The sequence below is a fragment of the Arachis stenosperma genome, chromosome 1, assembly GCF_014773155.1.
Source record: "Arachis stenosperma cultivar V10309 chromosome 1, arast.V10309.gnm1.PFL2, whole genome shotgun sequence".
In the NCBI taxonomy this organism is placed as follows: domain Eukaryota; kingdom Viridiplantae; phylum Streptophyta; class Magnoliopsida; order Fabales; family Fabaceae; genus Arachis; species Arachis stenosperma.
Genome location: NC_080377.1, coordinates 4058925 through 4081696, shown reverse-complemented (window position 1 = coordinate 4081696; position 22772 = coordinate 4058925). Strand labels below are relative to the sequence as shown.

The 22772-nt window shown below is 32.3% G+C and overlaps 1 protein-coding gene across 1 annotated transcript; it reads right to left on the bottom strand.

Annotated features, from left to right (window-relative positions):
* Window positions 1–394: 394 nt before the first annotated feature.
* On the bottom strand, window positions 395–10485 carry LOC130936616 (NAD-dependent protein deacetylase SRT1). The gene is made up of 14 exons (XM_057866751.1): window positions 10144–10485; window positions 8950–8979; window positions 8748–8840; window positions 8256–8375; window positions 8032–8132; window positions 7218–7326; window positions 6415–6494; window positions 5662–5740; window positions 4867–4920; window positions 3646–3742; window positions 3070–3152; window positions 1479–1546; window positions 1147–1249; window positions 395–927 (listed from the first exon to the last, which is right to left on the bottom strand). Exons 1-14 carry the CDS (start codon window positions 10240–10242, stop codon window positions 628–630), a joined length of 1416 nt encoding a protein of 471 aa, XP_057722734.1. The 5' UTR covers window positions 10243–10485; the 3' UTR covers window positions 395–627.
* Between the last annotated feature and the right edge of the window lie 12287 nt (window positions 10486–22772).

Below are 22772 nucleotides of genomic sequence, written 5' to 3'. Positions count from 1 at the left end.
GGCTCACTTTGGTAGTTTGAGCTATGGCAGACTTTGTTAGTGGCTTTGAGCTATTTTAATTCCTATAATTTAAAAAGCCAGTCTTTTAAAATCATATTTTATAGTTTATACGATTTCCCAATGGCATGAATTAAAATACTTTCGCATTGCTACATGAAAATCCTGAAAGAAAAAATGAATCAAGTATGATAGTAAATCAAATATCACCAATTTGAACATATCTTTTATTACTCAGATCTACAACCTTAAAGGTTGCTCTCATACGTTACTCAATGCACAAATAAATAAAATCGGGATAACACTATAACAAATAAAATTAGAAATCAGCACATCACACATTTTTGCAAATTCAAAGACTAAAGTTTAAGACTTCAAATTTCGGAAACTAAAGTGATTCCCATATTCAATGTCAGATGCTAAGGTAAATATTTACTATTATAACGGCATCAATACCCACTATAGTTAGTATCAATAAACCATTTTCAGTTAATCATATGCACCATTTGGGAAGACTGAGTGTAACATATCTAACAAAATTCACCCAGTCTCTTACAATTTCTCATTCCTGTCAGTTCTATTTTTTTATACCATACATACAATAAAATCTACATCTAAACCCTAGTATTACTATGATCTTGATTTACATTTGGACACTTTTGAACGCTTCCCAGATGATCCTGTACCATTGAAGCTTGGTTTTCTTCTTTTAAGATCACCGTTACTTCGAGAATCAGGGGATGATTTACTTGTTTTGCTGTGGTGAACAAGATTGGTTACAATGGCATATGTGGTGACATCACCCCTTGGTGTCAAGATGGTCTTTCTCTCAATAACATCATTCTGACCACATTTTGATTCAACAACTGCCTTCTCTCTTAGCTTTTGGAATATGAAATCCTTATCGAAGTTGAAGCAGTCGGTTGAACCCTGAAAAGATTAATAGTGTAGGTTTAGACCACACTTCTCAATACGCAGGCGTGAAAAAATGGTTTTCTTTTGGATTAAAAAGATAGGCATCAGATATAAGAAGGAATAAAAGAATGAACATGGTACCCCCAATTTTCTTTCAGATCATACCAAAGTGACGGCGCAGTTTTCGAATAAGAAATGGTATTTGCCATGAAAATGAGAGAGAAAAAACTTCACCTTGAAATCAACTGGAACATCAATTTCAAGGGACGAGCAGCCACAGCCATCACCGAAATTGAGTTTCAGAACCATTTCAAATGCTTTGTTATATGCTGTTCGCCTGTGAAATCAAGTCACCCATATGTTATAAGAAGGTGCAGGCCATGACATCTATTTTGAGTATCAAAACTTACTGGAACAGAATTATTTCCATTCCATATTCCATAATTTTTAACAAAGTTTCACAATACTCCCAAATCAATTTTTAATCTCATCTAGTGTCTAAGGAGCAGTGAAGTGAGTAAAATCCATAAGAAGAAAGAATATATATAATAAAAGTGTTATAAAACCTTTTAAGCCGAAACGGTTGCCTATCAAGAATGGCTGCTTTGTAATCTTCCTTGTCTAAGAAGGATACCTGCAGAACAAGATAGGTATGCTGGTCAATTTCTGGCCTAGTGATGATTTTTTTAAACTTACATTCATGATAAGATTAGAATGGTTAATGGAATGCATTACACCAGCAGCCAGTAGGATAGGCAACAAGAAAGGGCTGCTCTTGCCCTAATTACATTGGAAAACTAGGAGGATTTATCGTCATTGTTAGGTTTACCAACAGAAAATATTTTGACTGCGAACAGGGATCAGAGAAGGGAAAGAGAAGAAGATATCAGGGGAGACTAAAAAGAAGAATCTTAATATCATGGATGATCAAGAGGGAAAAGGGAGAAAAAGGAAGCATTTTCAGTTTTTGAAACTCCAGCTATAAAACTCACATTACTATCCCTAAGTAGACAAAGCCAGCTCAATAAGCAATCAAACCTAAATTATTCATGGTTAGAGAAAAAGTACTTAATAACTGGAAGCAAGAAAAAATCTAAACTACAACAATACAGAGTTGGCCATATAGATCAAAGAAAGTAATCTGTCTTGTAAATTATATAGACAAATAAATTAAATCCAAATGCTTCTCAGTTCTTAATGATATCTATTTTAGTGTTTCTGTCTACACTGCCGGATTTAGGCCACTGCAGGAAGAGGCATAGGGGGGTTGAAGACCCAACAGTAATTAAATAAAAAGACTTTGGAGAAGATTACTTGAGGTAGAGGAAAATAGAGAATAGTTAGTTGGTGTGGTTGAGCACTGTAACAGTTGAGAGTAGAGAAGCTTTAACTCTTCCTCATTGTATCCTACAGATTCTATACAAATTACCCCCCAAATTGCTGGAGTTCCTAAGCACACCGCTGGGAATTCCCAATTTGATACACTAAATTTAACTCTATTTCCTATTGCCAACATCACTTCTACCAGCTACACTCATCGAATCGTATTCTCCTCATGTGTGACTATAGGTCATCTTCTCACATGATTGAACCATCTTTCCTAAATAAGTGCCACCTCAAGTTTCTTTCTATTGCAATGCCTTTTTTGTTTTGGTAGATCCACAGATATCCTCCTGCTGGAGAGAATCCTATTCAAGCATTTGTGAGAGATCCCATAGAGAGGCATGAATCTTTCAACACCGGTTACTCGGAACTCAAGACTCAAACCCAAGACCGTTCATTAAGGAGGAGTATCTGCCACTCCAACTCACCATGTCTAGGTCTTTGCAATGCCTTTCAATACTATTGTATTTAATGTATACAGACTTCAGTCATCTGATGCAATATTCTCATCTATTACAACATTCAACTTATTCCCATAGCATTTTATTGCCTAATAATCAATGTTTTGTAGTTTTAAATACTACAAGAGAACAGTGTAAAACTTAAATGCATATATACCATTGTAAGCTATACAGAAAAACCCTTAATTCAATATCAATATTCTCAACTCAATAGTCATATTTTATTCCCATAAAATTGACAGCCAGTCTAGCAAACATGAAATGTGGACCATAAATAAATTAAATGAGAAACAGACTAAACATGTGAACTCACCTCAACAGATTTGATGAAAGGCAATGTTGCTTTCTGTCCATGAGCACTTGCAACTTGGAGAGTCCAGTTCACATATCTTTTATCTGATATCCATATGAATGAATTATGTCAGAGATATGAACCGTGTAATGTATGCAACGCTAGACAGTAAATCCATCATCTTGGTAAACTGTTTGTACCATAGATAAGACTTAGAATTGAGAATATAAGGGAACAAGTTTTTACGGATGCTAATGAGATAAAACAAAAATAAGGAATAGCAAAATCATTGATTTTATTCAGTAATTAAGGAGCTTCATCCAGTTAATTTGATATAAATAAAATCTTAGATCACTATATCTAAGTTTGTAAGAAATTATACTAATTGTTGACTACAAATGCATCCAAACTTCCTTGGCCATTCATGATATGAAAAAAAAATTGAACCAACTAAAATGCTAGTCAGGTAGGCCATTTAAGAATTGGGTCATGTCTTCCATTTTGATCATTCAAATATCTAGTGAAAAATGTGTGTGTGTCTCTGTGCACTCATAAGCTAAATGGACTCAATATAATTACAAACTAAATGCTGGTTACCAAGGCTCAAACCCTGCATTATGATAATCTGGAAAAGATCAATCCTTATAAAAGGAGGAATCTGCAGGTTAAGTTGGTCCATGACACCTGCAATTACCTGGCACCAATGTAAATTAATTCTTATCAAAATGTATATCGGCATATCTGTATTCCTCATGGCAGGAGAAGAAAATTCAAGCCAGACTTATTTGCTTCAGATTGAACTGATATTAACATCTGGATACGAATGTATAAGAAAATAAGAAATTTCATGAAACAGAAATGAATTCACACTTTAACAATGTCATAAACTTTTAAGAGACAGGTCAGGAAGGAAATTATCTAAGTAGTCAAAGCTTGTTTATTTTATTGATAACTTTAGAAAACATTATTTATTTACTTTAATTTATCTCAAATGCTACTAATGGAGCCATCCTTACCTAACTTGTGGTTTTTGACAATATTCATACAGGAAACAAATATCATGGTATTATCATAGAGGAGTTTCATATTACGACAATAGTAAGATCTACAAAGCATATCATTTACATGCTCTCTCGAATTTGATTCCTCTATAATGAGTCCTCACTCCTCACTTTGGAAAGAAGAGTAAGGTCTCAATCCCACACAAGAAAATCAAGGGAGAGGGTTAAATTGGGGTTTATTATGCATATGCAAGTAATATCAGCCACTGAATTTGACAATTGTTGAGAAATCTTTTTATGTTGACATCTAAAGGGAACACTGTCCCTAGCGGAACTAAATTCAATTCTTTAATATCATACCAAATCCATTATATCTAATTAAAAATATAACCTAATCCAAAAGCTTTTCTTGCATTATGCCCCAAAGATCACCTCAAATATCATAGTATAATAACTATACCAAGGATAATATTAACATAAAATATTTATACGATTGCATAATTGTTTATTATAACATCAATTCTTAGTTTAGAAACAGAAATTTATCGAGGAATAGAGGATAATGAGAAAGCAGTTTATATATCATCCAATAATAGAGAAGACTGGGCATGAACAAGATATTCAACTTCTTTTGTAACCCTTTCATCCCCCAGCTACACATCCTTATCTCTGTAATTGACTAGGTTAGTGCTTTTTCACAACATTTGCATCAGCATAAATTTTTAATGCAGAAAGCTTTGCAGGTAAGTAATGGCTATAAATAGAGAGAGAAGGAAAACAACATCCGTAATCAAAGGGCAGAGGCTCAGATCAATACCTTATCTACAAAACCATGAATGACTAAAGCAGCTTTTTTGTCCTTCGGAGTTTTCTGCGAGTCCAAACATCTATAGTTAGATATTTACATTAATGAGAATGCATAGGCATAACAGCAATAATAAACTGAAACTTGAAACTTAAAAGCCAGACAACAAAATTAGAGAGGGACTTAAGAAATTGGCTATATAACTACATAAGACTATAAATCTATAATACTACCTATAAGGAATTCCAATATTGTAAACACATTAAAGATATTCAAATGTATTATGGCATATGTTGGCCAAAGTCGGTTTTGGATTTGTCTAAATGATATCAATTTAAATCACTCCCTTGATCACCTTTACTGCTTTACATGCAAAGATGATCAAGGCAACCAAGACTTACTGTTATAATAATACTAGTTAGTGCTGTAAGAGCATGCAAAGCAATAAATAACGGTCAGAAGGACTCACATCTAAAACACAAGAAAGCAAAACTAAAAATAACTAGCCAAAATATTTTTAAATTTTAACTGCATGGCAAGACTAAACTAAAACTACAGAACTTATGTGTTTTACCCATAAAATTTTCCATTGTTAATCAAATTAATTGACCTCAAATAGGATCTATATTCCTTTTAGTAAAAGCAGCAAGTGTACCATTTTTCCTTTACCTAGTAAGTAGAGAATAAGAGGCCTAAACCTCTAACAACAGCAAAGATAACTTCATTTTATAAGTTGGGAAGCAGGTTTACCCTGAATACCTGATATGATTAACATACAGAAGCTGGCTAGAAGAAAATAAGATATACCTGAAGATTTACAATAACAACTTTACCCCCACCACGTATTGCTTTCAAAGGCAAGTTGCATGCAGGAGTTATTTGCAGACTGCATGGAGATTTTTAGCCACATTATTGCAATAAAAAAATTGAAAATCAAGAAAATAATTTAATGACATGGAAATGAAAATGCATGGCTCATGTATTCACTTCAACATGGAGTATACGTGAAGCTTCATGTTCTTGGTTGAATGTATGTCTAGTGTAATACGCTGTTTATATCCATATCCTTGGCTATTAAGTGATGATAAGTTGCATTTCTTCTTCTTCGCAATTCCATTTATGTTGCAAAAATTTAGTTTCCCTCCAGAATATAAAGATGCAAATAGAACCCGTAACTAGAGATGGTTCAATTACTAGGATACTCCACTACTCTGCTCTCAAGGTCAAGCACTGTTAGTTTAAATGAAACTAATCTAATTTTGCATATCAATTTCGCTCTCCATTCTACCAAAAGAAGCTGGTTTATGAAAACCACAAGGGATTACCCAAGCAGTCAAGCTTTTCTCACGAAACTGTTAAAGTCAATTTTATTTGGATCTGTTTAAAATGAAGGCTGATTCTGCACAACCCAAAACAATTAAACTTGTACAAGTGTGAACCAATTGGTAGATGGGGACTAAGATAGAAGTCATTGGAATCAATAACTAATCAAAAAAGCTAGAACATAAAGTAAATGAAAACAAAAGTGTAACAGGAATAAATCATAAATCCTGTTACTACCTTGTCCCCAAGCACAACACTATATCTGCCTGTTTGCAGTGCTTCTCTGCAGGATCCATTTCCTTTGGAGGCAATGCATCCTTTATACACAAGGAGATAGAGACATACTTAGAGTTAAGAAAAAGCAGGCATATATGTTAGACAAACCAAAAACAAATGTTCGTTAACATGTCCTTAATTATACACCATGGCACAGTAGTTTTCAGAAACATTAACAGCTAAAATCAATTAGTAGTCAGTGTCATGTTAAGGTTAGCTTGGTGACGGACAATTTTGCCCAATAGACAACTTTCAGCAGTTCCTAATATAACACTGCTACTTTTCCACTTCTTAGTGAGAGTAAGTGTGACTGCATGTAGTTGTAGTTACTTGTTTTTATAGTACTGAGTCTGCATCAATGTAAAAGAAGACTAGCATGCTCAGGAAAGCAACAATGACCATTATCTATTGCGTGCAAAAAATGTACATGGTAGCCATGGTGTGCATGTATAGGCAAAAGTAACAAGAAATCAAGAAACCAAATAATGGATGTTGTTGTCTACAATTCAATATTTGAAGGAAAAAGAAGTCATTATTATCAAAAAGCACAATTGCGAGGGAAAAAATTTCTGCAGCTAAAACACCCATGAAAAGGTAGCAACCAAACTTGACATCTGCAAAACTGGAATTCTGATAACAAATTATTGACTCGATATCATATTTTAATACCAAAGAAAACACAAGATTCACTAGACGACAACCATAATAAATCATATTAGTTAAACTTCAATCAAATTGCCATCAAGTAAATTAACATTATCTACCTCCCAGTCAAGGACTGTATCCCTGAGTCTTCCTCCACATTTTTCATCTGAACAGCGTCGTGATGTCTCCTTTAAACCAATAGTTTCTACCTCAAAGTCACGAAAGTACCTTCAGAGGTTTAAATCATATGATTAGATTATGATAATTTAAAACCATATCTTTAAAACAAGGATTTGTAGTTGACTGAAATAAACCCCCCAAAAAGCAAACCAAGAAGAAAACCATAATTAAAAACATATTCACTTGGTGGTTATGTTGCTTCTGCATAACAGGACAAAGTTAAATATTGAAAAAAAAGAAGGCATAACTGAAATAACTAAAATAACAAAAACTGGCAATGACTAAATCAGCGGTGACTTAATGCAGAAAAATCAGGACAAATCTAAATAGAAAATTTCCCAAAGTCAATACAGGATGGAAAAGATTAAATATTAGAAATTACAATAGGGCTTTAATTTAAGAGAAAAGAGTTCTTCTTGGTGCTTGCAGCTTGTTCTACTTATACTTGCTGCCATACTGTAAATATTTGTACCTTCATAGAAGATATATGATTGGTCGGAAACTGATCCTCAATTTTTTTTTTTATCGCAATTGATCTTTTAAAGTGCGATCTCACCCCATACAAGACATTTCTTTCACATGTTTTTCCTTGATCTCCCTTAAGTCTCGTATGGTGTGAGATCATACTTTAAAGATCAATGGAGCAAAAAAATTGATAAGCTCCATTATGATGATTGGTCATGCTAGACTAATCAACTCCCCCAAAATGACAGCCCATGCAAAAGTAGGGAGCAAAGGGAAGTTAGATCTTACTCAACCCCGCAAGAAGGACATGTTTCCATGAAAGAATTCCCATGCAACTCAGCTAGTTTCTCCCTTGGTATTCCAGATCGAAGATGGAGACCATCAACATTCTATCATAAGAAAATAAAATATCAGAAGGCACCCAATAAAAAACAAAAGCGGAAAAAGTGAACATTTTTTTGCATGTCTAGAGGAAGAAAGTGTATACATAATATCAAAAACAATGACTCTACCTGACTGATAACAAACTTTAAAATACCAGCCTTTTCTAGTTCAACTAGAGCCATATGAGTCAAACTTGGCATCGCTCGATGAAATGGCAGTGATGCTTCAGGCAAGGCTTTACCTTCACGCTGTAATGACATAGAAAATAGGGATAAGAACCCGACATGAAGTCAAATCCCACAATTAAACCAGATAGCAAAGACTATGAAAGAATGTGCATTGCAAATGATAGCAGCATCTGACTTAATTTTTAATAGCTTTGTCCGACAATATCAATTATCACAGTACTTTATGACTCTTCAGTAGAGAAACCTACATTTAACATAAAATTTTGGGTTTGATTTCAATTCAACAAGATATAGTGTAGGAGACATGTCTCCCTTTGGAAATCTCAGGTTCAAAACGAATCCAAGAAACTAGGCTAGGAATTAGGATAAATCATGGGAATAAAAACTTAATTTCATCAGAGAATAAGCATTTGCAAGATTCAAAATCATCACCTGAAGCGTCCAAATTCCCTTAGGACCTCTAAAATCGGGTATACCACAAGAAGTTGATATTCCTGCACCCGTGAAGACCACCAAGTGTTTACTCTGCAAGTAGAAAAATGAATATCAAGTTAAAAAAGCATATCACATAAATATAAAAAGATAAAGAGGAAAATATTTTATATAAACATTAACAAGTAGCTCCAATTGATACCTTTTTAATCATGATGGCAAGCCGCTCTATCTGCAATGAAAGCAAAGTCAGCATATGAAGGATTAATTCTGGCCTTGGGAGGTAAATAGATAATGAAGGAAACATATCTACTCTTTACAATATAATGAAGGAAACTTCTCTCTAGGAAATAAATGGCCGTATTGTATTCTTAGACAATAACAACTAAGCTTTATTGCACTAGATGAATTTGGTTATGGTAGCTAAGACAAGACAAGAAAAATGGATAGAATCATGGAAAATGTCGACATAAATCATGAGAGATGATTGAAGAAAGAGCATGTATGATTCAACCAAATCCTGATTCCCAAAGAAAAGAATCCAATATTGAATAATTGACCAGAATATTCATGAACAGAAAAATGGCTCCATATCTGCATAAGCAATTTACTGCAATCTGCACACATACATATGGACAAACCTAAGCAAATGCCACTAAAAGCCTCAACAAAACTAAATACTACCAATTATAACAAGGCTAGCCACAATTGTCTGTATATTGACAAAAAGTTATGAAAACAACCCTAGCATCCACCATGCCATGGTTGTTTGATAGTACCATTGACACAATCACACAAATAATATCCTTAAGGACAATGTATTTTATGTGAAATTTAAAATCATAATTTGTGATTTAAAACTAGTCAAACCAATTCATAGCGCACTTTGAAAAGGATCAACTGAGCCCTAAGTCCTTCGTAATGATAATCATAGAGCATAATTGAAGATATCAGCAATTTTACGTAAGGCAACACAAAAAAAAAACAACCACTATCTCTAGCATATTAACCAACGTCTAGCAGAAACTCTTCTACATTGAGGTGAAAACCTAATCAACATTTCAATTATCAATGTTCCAAAGCATCATTAACTAAAATTCAAAACCATTGCAATAAGACAAAAAGCTCATTGATTCCAATGTATTTCTCGTCATCCTAATCCAGCTCAGCACATATCATAACATGCATGCTGATTATGGGGGAAATTCAGCCTAACCATTAAAACACATGTAAAGATCAACAAGAAAGCTTAATATTGCAGCATTTCTCGGAGAAAGATCATCCACAAAATGTTTCGTTACTGAAGAAACAACAAAAGGTTAAGGAACAAGAAACACCAAGACATGGGAGAAAAATAAACAAGTAGAATGTGAATGGAGAGAGAAAGGAGACGCACTTTTTCTCTCAAAAGGTGAGAAGCATCGAAATGCTCAACCATTCCAACGTTGCCGACATCTTCTATGTAGGAAAGCTTCTCTGCGTACCCAAGAGACATGTTGATTGGTGATGACTCAGAGACTGTTCTCAGCGATAGGAATGGCAATGAGTCAGAGCAGCAACTGAGAAACAAAGGCAGAGAGAGATCATCGAGACGGAGACGGTGACGGCGACGCGGGAGGAGGCAGAGACAAGGCAAGGAGAGGGAAAGGGCAGCAAGGCGAGGGTTGAGAGACGGAGAATGGGGGAAGGGTGAGAAACGAGGGTTGAGAGACAGATATTGGAGAGTGAGATTTTGAGACTGTAGAATCAGGGTTGCAGGAAAAAAATTGCAAGGCCTTGTAAAATAAATAAAAGATATATTAAATATAAAATAAAGATGTATTAATATACGACTCTAGCATTAAAATAATTAGTTCAATAATGATTTGTATATATATAATAATATTATATATTGTAATGTGTGTATATATATAAAGATAGAAAAGAGTATAAAAAGTAAATAGAGAGAGAATTGTATAAATATATATTTAAAGATAGAAAGAAGTATTAAAAGTAAAAAGAGAGAGAATTGCATTTGTTTATAGTAAGAGAAAGGAAGAAAACATTTTTATATTGCTTTGTAGTGTAAGAAAGAAAAGAGAGAGTATTTGTTTATTATTGTTGTGTAAAAAGGTCTCGTATCATACTCCTATTTATACATGCATGGGGTCTTTATTTTCAACATGTATTTAATATTCATTCTCTCTTTGAAAATATGAGTTTTACATGGGAATGGGCATCCACGTTGCTCGTTCTTATCACAACACTCTTCCTTGAATGCCCATTTAGGATTATTGCCTCATTAAAACCTTACTAAAGGAAAACTCTGTGGGAAAAATCTTAGTGAAAGAAAAAGAGTAAAATATCATTTGTGATAGGGACTGCCTCATTAAAAACCTTGTCAAGAAAAATCCAATGGGAAAAAAACCTGATCAAGGAAAAAAGAGTACAGTCTCCCCCTCTTGCTGACATTATTTAATATCTCGAAATCGGCGCATCCCAAGCTCATGTACCAATCTTTCAAAAGAGGATTTTGGGAGTGACTTTTGTAAATAAATCTGCCAGATTGTCGCTTGAGCGGATCTGTTGGACATCAATTGTCCCTTAATTTTGAAGATCATGAGTGAAGAAGAATTTGGGAGAAATATACTTTGTTCTATCACCTTTGATGTATCCACCCTTAAGTTGAGCAATGCATGCTGTATTATCTTCAAATAGGATAGTTTGAGCTATCATATGATCAATCAGTTCACATGATGATAGAATATATTGGATCAAACTCCTGAACCAAAAACACTCGCGACTAGCTTCATGTATCACAAGTATTTCAGCATGATTAGAGGAGGTTGCAGCAATCGTCTGTTTCGTGGACCTCCATGATATAGTTGTTCCACCATATGTAAACAGATATCTTGTTTGAGATCTCCCTTTATGTGGATCAGACAAGTATCCGGCATCTGTATAGCCAACTAGTTGTGACTTGGATCCATAGGGATAAAACAATCCCATATCAACCGTCCCATGAAGATATGGAAAGATTTGTTTGATTCCACTCCAATGTCTTCTGGTTGGAGAGGAACTATATATTGCTAGTAAATTCACAGCAAATGATATATCGGGTCGCGTATTATTAGCAAGATACATTAGCGCTCCAATGGTACTAAGATATGGTATTTCAGGACCAAGGATATCTTCATTTTCTTCTTTAGGACGGAATTGATCATTTTCCACATCCAAAGATCTTACGATCATTGGGGTACTTAATGGATGTGACTTATCCATATAAAATATTTTCAATATCTTTTCTGTGTATGTTGTTTGATGAATAAAGATCCCACTTTTTATATGCTCGATCTGCAGGCCGAGACAAAACTTAGTCTTTCCAATATCTTTCATCTCAAACTCTTCTTTTAGAGTTTTTATAATTGTTGGAATCTCTTCAGGAATCCCAATGATATTTAAATTATCAACGTACACAGCAATTATAATGAGCCCAGATGTAGTTTTCTTTATGAAAACACATGGGCATATATCATCATTCTTGAATCCGTTTTTGGCCAGATACTCAGTAAGACGATTATACCACATTCGTCCAGATTGCTTTAGACCATATAAAGATCTTTGCAATTTGACTGAGTATAACCCTTGCGAATATTCATTGGATGGTTTAGATATCTTTAGTCCTTCAGAGACTTTCATATAGATATCACGATCTAATGAGCCGTATAAATAGGTTGTTACCACATCCATTAAATGCATATGCAGTTTATGATATGCAGCTAAACTGACCAAATAACGCAATGTTATTGCATCCACTACAGGGGAATACGTTTCTTCATAATCTATACCGGGCCTTTGTGAAAAACCTTGTGCCACTAGTCGGGCTTTATAGCGCACAACTTCATTTTTCTCATTTTGTTTTCTCACAATACCCACTTATATCCAACAGGTTTTACATCTTCAGGTGTACGAACTACATGTCCAAAGACTTCATGTTTTGCAAGTGAGTCTAATTCAGCCTTCATGGCTTCTTTTCATTTTGGCCAATCATTCCTTTGTCGACATTCTTCGACTGATCTTGGCTCAAGATCCTTACTTTCATGCATATATTTAATGCCACATTATATGCAAATATTTCATTGACAATTATCTTATTTCAGTCCCATTTTTATCCTGTAAAGACATAATTTATCAAGATCTCGTCATTTTCACTATTTTTAGGTACCTGAACGTCTTCTGGCGTTATATCATGATTTTGGACAACTGCAGGTGTCTCTACTATGTCTTTTTCAACAGGAATATTATTTATCTCTTTTCTCTTTCGAGGATTTTTGTCTTTGGAACCGTCAGGCCTGCCATGCTTCTAGCGTGAACTTGCTTCAGTGGCTACTTGTCCTACTGGGACATCAATTCGAATTGGAGCATTTTTCGCTGGTATATAAGATTTGGTTATCCTCTTTGTATCGGAAAATGCATTAGGCAATTCATTTGCTATTCTTTGCAAATGTATAATCTTTTGAACTTCTAGTTCATATTACCCTGATCGAGGATCTAAATGCATCAACGATGACGCATTCCAATTAAATTCCTTTTCAGGAAGCTTCTTCTCTCCCCCTAATGTTGGAAATTTTGATTCATCAAAATGACAATCCGTAAACCAGGCTTTAAATACATCTCCAGTTTGTATCTCAAGATACCTCACTATAGAGGGAGAATCATATCCAACATATATTCCCAATTTTTTTTGGGGTCCCCTTTTGGTGCGATTAGGTGGTGCAATGGGAACATATATCGCACACCCAAATATTCTTAAATGGGAAACATTTGGCTGTTGGCCAAAAGCTAATTGCATAGGAGAGAACTGATGGTAACTCGTTGGCCTCAAACGAATAAGTGCTGCGGCATGTAAAACAGCATGCCCCAAACCGAAGTTGGGAGATTTGTTCTCATAAGTAAGGGTCTAGCAATTAATTGGAGGCGTTTAATAAGTGATTCTGCTAACCCATTTTGTGTGTGAACATGAGCTACTGGATGTTCAACACTTATACCATTAGCCATACAATAAGTATCAAAAGCTTGGGAAGTAAATTCACCAGCATTATCAAGACGAATTGCTTTGATTGGATTTTCTAAAAATTGTGCTTTTAATCGAATAATTTGAGCCAATAATCTCGCAAACGTCAGGTTGCGAGAAGATAATAAGCACACATGTGACCATCTCGAAGATGCGTCTATTAGGACCATAAAATATCTAAAAGAACTACATGGTGGATGAATAGGTCCACATATATCACCTTGAATCCTTTCTAGGAATTCAGGGGACTCAAATTCAATCTTTACTGGTGATGGCCTTAAAATTAACTTTCCCTGAGAATATGCAGCACAACAAAATTCACTAGTTTTAAGAATCTTCTAGTTCTTTAGTGAATGTCCATGAGAGTTTTCAATAATTCTCCTCATCATGGTTGTTCCCGGATGACCCAATCGATCATGCCAAGTTATGAACTCATTTGAGCTAATAAACTTCTGGTTTACAATGCATGTGATTCAATTGCACTAATCTTGGTATAATACAACCCAGATGAAAGTGAGGGTAATTTTTCTAATATAACTTTCTTATTTGAATCATGAGTTGTGATACATAAATACTCATAATTTCCCTCATTCATCGTCTCAACATAATATCCATTTCGGCAAATATCTTTGAAACTCAACAAGTTTCTCAGAAACTTGGTAGATAATAGTGCATTATTTATTATAAATTTTGTTCCTCCAGGAAACAAAATTATAGCTCTTCCGGAACCTTCTATCACATTGCCTGAGCCAATAATAGTATTAACATATTCCTCTTTTGGCACAAGATGGGTAAAATATATATCAATTTTGAGAATAGTGTGCAAACTTGCACTATCCGCAAGGCATACATCTTCATTATATATCCTTGCCATTCTCTTAAAAAACAAATAATAATAAAATGAGTAGTATGCACAGTTAAATTGAATACTTGATCAGAATTATTTTTCTAAGAAACACTGTACATAAAATAATGTCATATACTAAAATTTTATTTTAAAATTTGACACATTTAATAATTTCAAAATTCATAAACATTAATATTTCATTATTTATGTACATCACACTTAAATACATAGAAAATAAAACTTAACAATAAGTTCTTTACATTATTTATTTACATAGATACTTCACAATCCCACATATTAAACTATTCCATCATTGATCAAATGACCAATATTTCCTTTAGGATCCTCAAAGAAATCAGATACATCATAATGAGTGGTGCTCAGCATCATTTAAAACAAAATTTGTTTCCTTTCCTTTGTCGTCCTTTTTCAAAGATGCCTGGTAAAGATCGACTAGGTGCCTTGGGGTACAACAGGTACGTGACCAATGGTCCTTTCCACCACAACGGAAACACTTATCCTCTGTTGATTTATTCTGCCCGATATTCCTTTCTTTATCCTACTTCTGGTGAGATCCTCTCTTTTGAACATAATTCTTTTTCCTTCCATAATTTTTCTTATTATTAAAACCTTGCCATTTACCTCTTCTGGGGTAATTTGCCACATTTACTTCAGGAAATGGGGCAGCGCCAGTTGGGCGCGCTTCATGATTTTTTAATAACAACCCATTGTTGCGTTCAGCAACAAGAAGGCAAGAAATTAACTCAGAATATTTTTTAAACCCTTTATCTCGATACTGCTGCTGCAAGAGCACATTCGAGGTATGGAAGGTTGATAAAGTTTTCTCCAACATATCATGATCAGTTATTTTTTTCCCACACAATTTCATTCGTGAGGTGATTCAAAACGTTGCAGAATTATATTCATTTATAGATTTAAAATCTTGTAAATGCAAATGCGTCCATTCATATCGGGCTTGAGGAAGTATCACCGTTTTCTGATAATTATACCTTTTTTCAAGGTCTTTCCAAAGATCTGCAGGATCTTTTAATGTAAGATATTCATTTTTCAATCCTTCGTCAAGATGACGACGAAAAAAATCATGGCTTTAACTTTATCCTTCTGGAATGCATTATTTTCAACCTTAATGGTATCTCCAAGATCCATTGAATCAAGATGGATTTCAGCATCTAGTATCTATGATAAATAATTGTTTCCAGATATATTAAGAGCATTGAATTCAAGATAAGAGAGTTTCGACATAATGAAAATTTTGTTACCTGAGTCTTCCTAAAAATTTAATCAGAGTCTCGTGCTGATAACGTGTTGTAAAATAAATAAAAGATATATTAAATATAAAATAAAGATGTATTAATATACGACTCTAGCATTAAAATAATTAGCTCAATAATGATTTGTATATATATAATAATATTATATATTGTAATGTGTATATATATATAAAGATAGAAAAGAGTATAAAAAGTAAATAGAGAGAGAATTGCATAAATATATATATAAAGATAGAAAGAAGTATTAAAAGTAAAAAGAGAAAGAATTGCATTTGTTTATAGTAAGAGAAAGAAAGAGAACATTTTTATATTGCTTTGTAGTGTAAGAAAAAAAAGAGAGAGTATTTGTTTATTATTGTTGTGTAAAAAAGGTCTCGTACCATACTCCTATTTATACATGCATGGGGTCCTTATTTTCAACATACATTTAACATTCATTCTCTCTTTGAAAATATGAGTTTTACATGGGAATGGACATCCACGTTGCTCGTTCTTATCACAACACAAGGAAAGGAATGTTGTAATAAATAATTCTATTAATCTTTATAGATTTTTTAATTATTTTTTATATTATAATTAAATTTCTATTAATAGTAAAATTAAAACAATTTATAAAGTATAAACTGTAAATTTATTATTATCCTCCTTCTTTATCATTTACATACAGAAGTGTTGGCTGTTAGAATATAATTAGGATCAATTAAGATCAATTAGAATTATTTAGTATATCTGAATATTTAGTATAGAATATTACGTCTTTATTATTACGATTCTCTTAATCCCTATAAATACCTTTCTATGTTGTATCATTCCGAGACAACTTGAATAGACAATTTGATTAAACTCAGTAATACATAAATCATTTTTACAGTTTAGTCTCTCGTTTCTAACATTGGCAGTGCAATTTGGATCGGTTTTGAGTCAAAAACCCATCTGATTCGAATATTAATTTTACTTGCAGTATGATTTGGATTGAATAATTTTTTAAAAAAATTTGATCAAATTTCAAGCGGTTTGGATTGGATTGAATTTGCAATTTTGTAAATAAAAAAATTAAATATATATATAACAAGACTCAACATCAAATTTTAAATAACCAGTAATAACATAACAAGTCTTAATAATATCTTAAAAACCAACAACGATAACATAATAATAGAAATAAATAAATTACATTTTGAATATAAAATATTTATTAAATAATAATAATAATACATGAATAATTAATTATAGATATAATAATAAAATAATAACATTATAGCACATTGTGCGATTTGGATTGGATTGAATCGTTATGAAAAAGTAAATCCGAAATCCGATCCGATTCAGTGGTTTGTAAAAAATAAAATCAAATTAAATCCAATAGTACAGTTTTAATCGATTTTTGGTTTAAATTAGATTGAATGAGCGGTTTGATTTGGATCCGTTTGAATTTGAACACCTCTATTTACATATGATTTATACTCTCTTAAATTTATTTTTTCTTTACATTTTTTTATCTTCTATATGCTTCTCAAATTGCATAGTTTAAAGCATGGTTCTGAAAATCGAATCGGACCGGCCGAGTCAACCGAAAAAATCAAGAACCGGTCACCTAGTCGGTCCGATTAAGATCAGAAACTGCTTGGCAAAAAATCGGTAAAAAAATTGGTCGAACCGGTGGTTAATCGGTGAACCGAAAGAACCGTCCGGTTTTTTATCATTTTTTTCGGTTTGGATATTAACTACAAAGCGGCACCGTTTTGAAGGTGGAAAAAAAAAACAAGCTAAACGCACAAACCCTAATCATAATCTCAGTCTCTCACACTCTTACAACTCACAAGAGAAAGCACAGCATAGCCACCACCATCGAGCAGAACTGCAGAAGAGAGAGCACCGACGGGCCACGATCGAGCAGCCCCTCTTCGCCGTCGCATAGCCACCACCATCGCCACCGCATCCTACCGCCATCGCCACCGCATCCCACATCCCACAGCCCCTTTTCGCCGTCCCACAGCCCCTCTTTGTCGTCGCTGAGCTCCCCTCGTCGTTGGTCGTCGCCGAGGTCGCCTCCTCCATCATCGTCGCCGAGCTCGCCTCCTCCATCTTCGTCGCCGAGCTCGCCTCCTCCTTCGTCGCCGTTACTCGCCGCCGGTAATATTCGCCGCGGTTACTATGTGTTCATGTTTTGTTATCTGTGTTCATGTTTTGTTATCTGGATTCATGATTTGGTTTCTGTTCATGATTTGTTATCTAAATTCACGATGAGGTCGTCATCAGAAAAATTCTGTTTGAGTTGCTGTTCATGATTTGGTATCTGTTCATGATTTGTTCATGATGAAATGAGTTGCTGCTTCATGATTATGGTTTCTGAATTATTTATTTGTTCATGCTGGATTTCATGATTTTGGTTCCTGCTTCATGATTTTGGTTCCTGCTTCATGATTTCTTCTTTTAAAACAGGTGGTTGTAGAATCGGTTAAACCTTCCATCTCCAAAAAATGAAGTTAAAATAAAAAATCATATCGTTGTCACCATTTTGCCTTCTTGTTCTGCATCGGTAATTTCCTACTCCTCTAGTATTGAGATAAACAGATGACTAGAAGACCCAAATATTCATTACATCATGGTACCATTGGCGGGTTCACGTGACAAACATGTTTAATGTTTTATGTGCATAACATCCTTGACCAGCAGTCATTCATAGCCCCGAAAGCAATGACATTGTTTTGGAAATTTTTCCGTTTAAGTTGGTTTATATTTCTAACATTCTTTGGTATGTTTCCACATGTAATTCATGGTAAAACCTAATGCTTAGTTGCAAAACCTCATTATTTGTGCTAAATTGTGGTCTGAGGGACGAGGTGGAATGTTGAATGTATTCCATTATTAACATTCTATTATAACGAGTCACCTTCATTGTACTTCTGATTTGGATAATATAATCAAATCTCAGTTGAACAACAATGTGAGTGTTCTTAGTTGGAACACTTAATGATAATTATTATTTTTTATGAGTTGCACCTTTGATTAGTTGAAAACTTGCTAGTAATTATTTCTTTTGAATGTAGAACATTATGGATTTGTTATTATGTGCGTTTTTTTTTGTTTAGTTATAAACTTTGATGTTTGAAGTTGTTTGTGAATCTCTAATATTATGTGAAATTTTAAATTTTATTAAGTTAGAAATTATTAAATTTATATATTTAAAATTATTTTTAGGTTTTTTAATAATTTTATTTTATATTTAATTAAACCAGTTGAACCCCGATTGAATCTCGGACGAACCAATAAACTATTGAATCAGTGATTTTACCGTTTTTTTTACCGGTCTAGTTTTTGCGACCTTGGTTTAAAGTCACCTTCTTTTAAGAATTTCAAATTCGAGAAGGCTCAACAAAAAAAATACCTAGATTTCTGTGAGAAGATGAATATTATTCTTTTGTCTTCAACAATAACAAACTATAGTAGGAAGTATATTGTTTATAGCAGAATGTTCAAAATGCAACTTCCTTCAATAGATTAATGATGATGAAGATACAAAGAATAATTAATCCAAACAAAAGAAAAAGAGAATTTGATGCTTTTGTGGAGATACGCACGTTCTTCGAAATTCTAATATGACAAGAAATTTAAATAGAAGATTTATTTCGTATTTTATCAAGAGATGTAAATTTTTTTAGTGGATTGATAAAAAAGAAGACAAGATTGATTCATATGCTTCGTTTCCATTCTTTTACGTAAATTACTTTCACAGTGGAGAGAATGAAGTCTCTTCAAAATAGTTCCACCTCAAAAAACCTTTTTAAAAAATTGGCATGTAAGTGTCTCAAACATAACATATGTTCAACTGCGGACATTATTTTTTTTCGGGGAGTGTTAGGTAAACAATGACTATTTTTAACAATATGAACAATTACTAATCAAATAAAAATACATTACACCTTAATTTAATGTTATTAATTAAATTTAAAATTAATTTACTCTTTTAACTCTATTAATTCACATTGTTCACACATTATTTAAAGATATTGTTAATTACTTGTACTTTCCTTTTTTTTAAATACTTGAATAAATCCTACAAAAAAGAAAGAGTTTGATCAATATCAAACATAATATTAAGAGATAGTTACCACAATAATGCATTACTTACACATTTTATTGATCGACTATAAAATTTTTTTGAAACAAAAAGCTCAACACAATAAAGCAGAATATTAAAGAAAAAGTATTAAAAGAGTGTTATAGGACTAGCAAGTTTTGTGATTTGTAGTCATCAATTAGTCATTATTAGTATTTTTAATGGTGTGAGATTATATCTAATAATGTAAAATTACTCATTTTTCTTTTACTAGTTAAGTGATAGCCAAATTTTAATAAAACTGGTGACCTTCTAAACTTTCTCAAAGTATCAGACAGATAAAATAAACTAATACCTAACCATCTTCAAAAATGCTATCAACAATCTAAAAGATCAAATATCACTCTACTCTTTATAATTTTTAATCGAAATGTTGACTACTTTTGCAATACCTCTTAACACACTAGTAGCTTTCCTTTCTTACAATGTCATCTTGGTAATTCAAGAACACATCAAAGAACCAACTCCTGTTGTCCTTAGTTCTACTTCTATTGCAGTAACAACAATTGAAAAGCAATTGTCAAATTTCTCCTAATAGTAACTTGCTAAAAATCTTTGCTTCACTACATCAAGACATATGTACATCCTCGTAAACTTTTGTTGGTGCTCTACACTTTATCTTATTATTCTTCCCACATCTATATCTGTGACATATAATGTTGCATGCTCCTTAATAGTTTTCTTAAACTCGATAATTGACTTTAATTCTAATTCCATGAGAAACTAATAGTCTTTATTTATCTCTGCCTTATTATTTTTAGAGTACCTTCTGTTTTTTATCATGTTATCAAAATTACTCTCATAACTATTGATTTTTTCAGTTTATAATATCTCTCAAAAATGTCTCTAACTTCTTTATACTAACTTGATTTATATTAATATTTTTTGTATTTAGTTAATATATGTTTTCAGGACACAAGTTAAAATTATCAATTAAAAAAATTTATATAAAAAATATGTAAATTTTAAATTTCTAATATATTTGATATTCATTTATTAAAATAAAAAATTTAAAAATATCTATTAATAATAATTTTTACTTATATCTTTAAAATATATGTTAGTTAAGCCATAACAATACAAATTATCTATAACAATATATAATGACAAATATAAATTTTGATGTTCAAATTTATTTTTTAATATTGTCCGTAATAAAAAACAGTTATTATTATTATTATTATCATTTTTAAAACACGGATGCTCGTTTTTCTCTCTCCATGTACATTCTACCGTTACTCCAAAAAAAAAAAAACTTTCATCGCTTTCACTTTACAATCAATCTGCCATAATAACAACTCATCTTCTACATCTTTCAAATTGCAGCTTTGGTCGATTACATCTTGACACATCTTCTACATATTCATTCTAAACAAAATCTTCTGAATCATTACTTATGTATATGGTCAACTAAATTTCATGCTAACTATCGCACATATGTTGAGAGCATTTCAAAATAGATAGCATATTAAGTTTGAGTATATAGTAGAAGAGAGAAACAAAATATTCAATAAAAAAGAGCTGCACCACATTGCTAGGTTTTGAATTCGGAAGTTAAACAGTATTTTGTAGAAAATAAAGTATGAAATTATCTGATTTCAATTTTAGTAAGTTATATTTGGATATAAAATTCGCAAGGAAGAGTGTTTTAGGAAATAAAATTTGTATAATTGAAAAGTACATAGAAAAATTAATGCTCAAAATACATTTAAAGATATAATTTATTAATTTTTTTAATCTGTTTTAGATTGGGATAATATTGATTTTTTTTTAGATATGACAATAAAATATTCAATTATTGATTATTAACTATATTGATTTTAGTTTTTCTTTCATTTTCATTACAATTACTTTTCTATTTTTATGCTTCAATAAATCCATTCACAATTATTGAATATATTTTATGCATAACTTTCACGTGTTGCCTTTTTTTTTCTATTATATTCTCTAATCTATTCTTTTAGTCTTTTTTTAAAATATTTTTTCAACATTTTTTCAACCATAACACATTCTTGAACCCACGATATAAAGAGAAGTAAAATATGGTAAATATTATGTTATTTGTATCATGGTTATGTTTATAACATTATGTGTAAAGATAGTCTTATCTTCCTTTGGTATTAATTCAATCATTTTTTCAATTAAATATTTGTTTCATAGTCAGATGTGATATATTTGTTATAAAAAATTCTTAATTTAAAAAACGAGTCTATGTATTTTTGTTTTTACTTTTTCAATTATATTGTGAGAAGATAAATTAAATTTATCCCTTACAATAATATTATTTTGTTTTGTACATATCACTGATAACGTAATAAGGTAAGAAGATCTATATTAAATTTATTTTCTAAATAATCTAATTAACACAATTTTATAACGATTAATTTTTAAAAAAATATATATTTATTTTTATAGCGTAACATTAATATTTTTCATAGTTTAGAAGTATTTATTATACACTATTAAGTATTAATTATAATAATGGTATAGCTAAAACAGTAATATTCATATAATAATACTTTTTTAAGATTCTGATAGGAGAAAACAGTAATATTATGCACTATTAAGGATTAATTATAATAATGGTATAACTAAAACAGCTTGCATTTATATTAATCAGAACTCTGATAGGAGAAAAGCATTCAGAACATCTGACTGCATTAGAGGGCAGCTTCAATTCACAGTTAGGACGAGCAGTATTCGAAAGGTATTA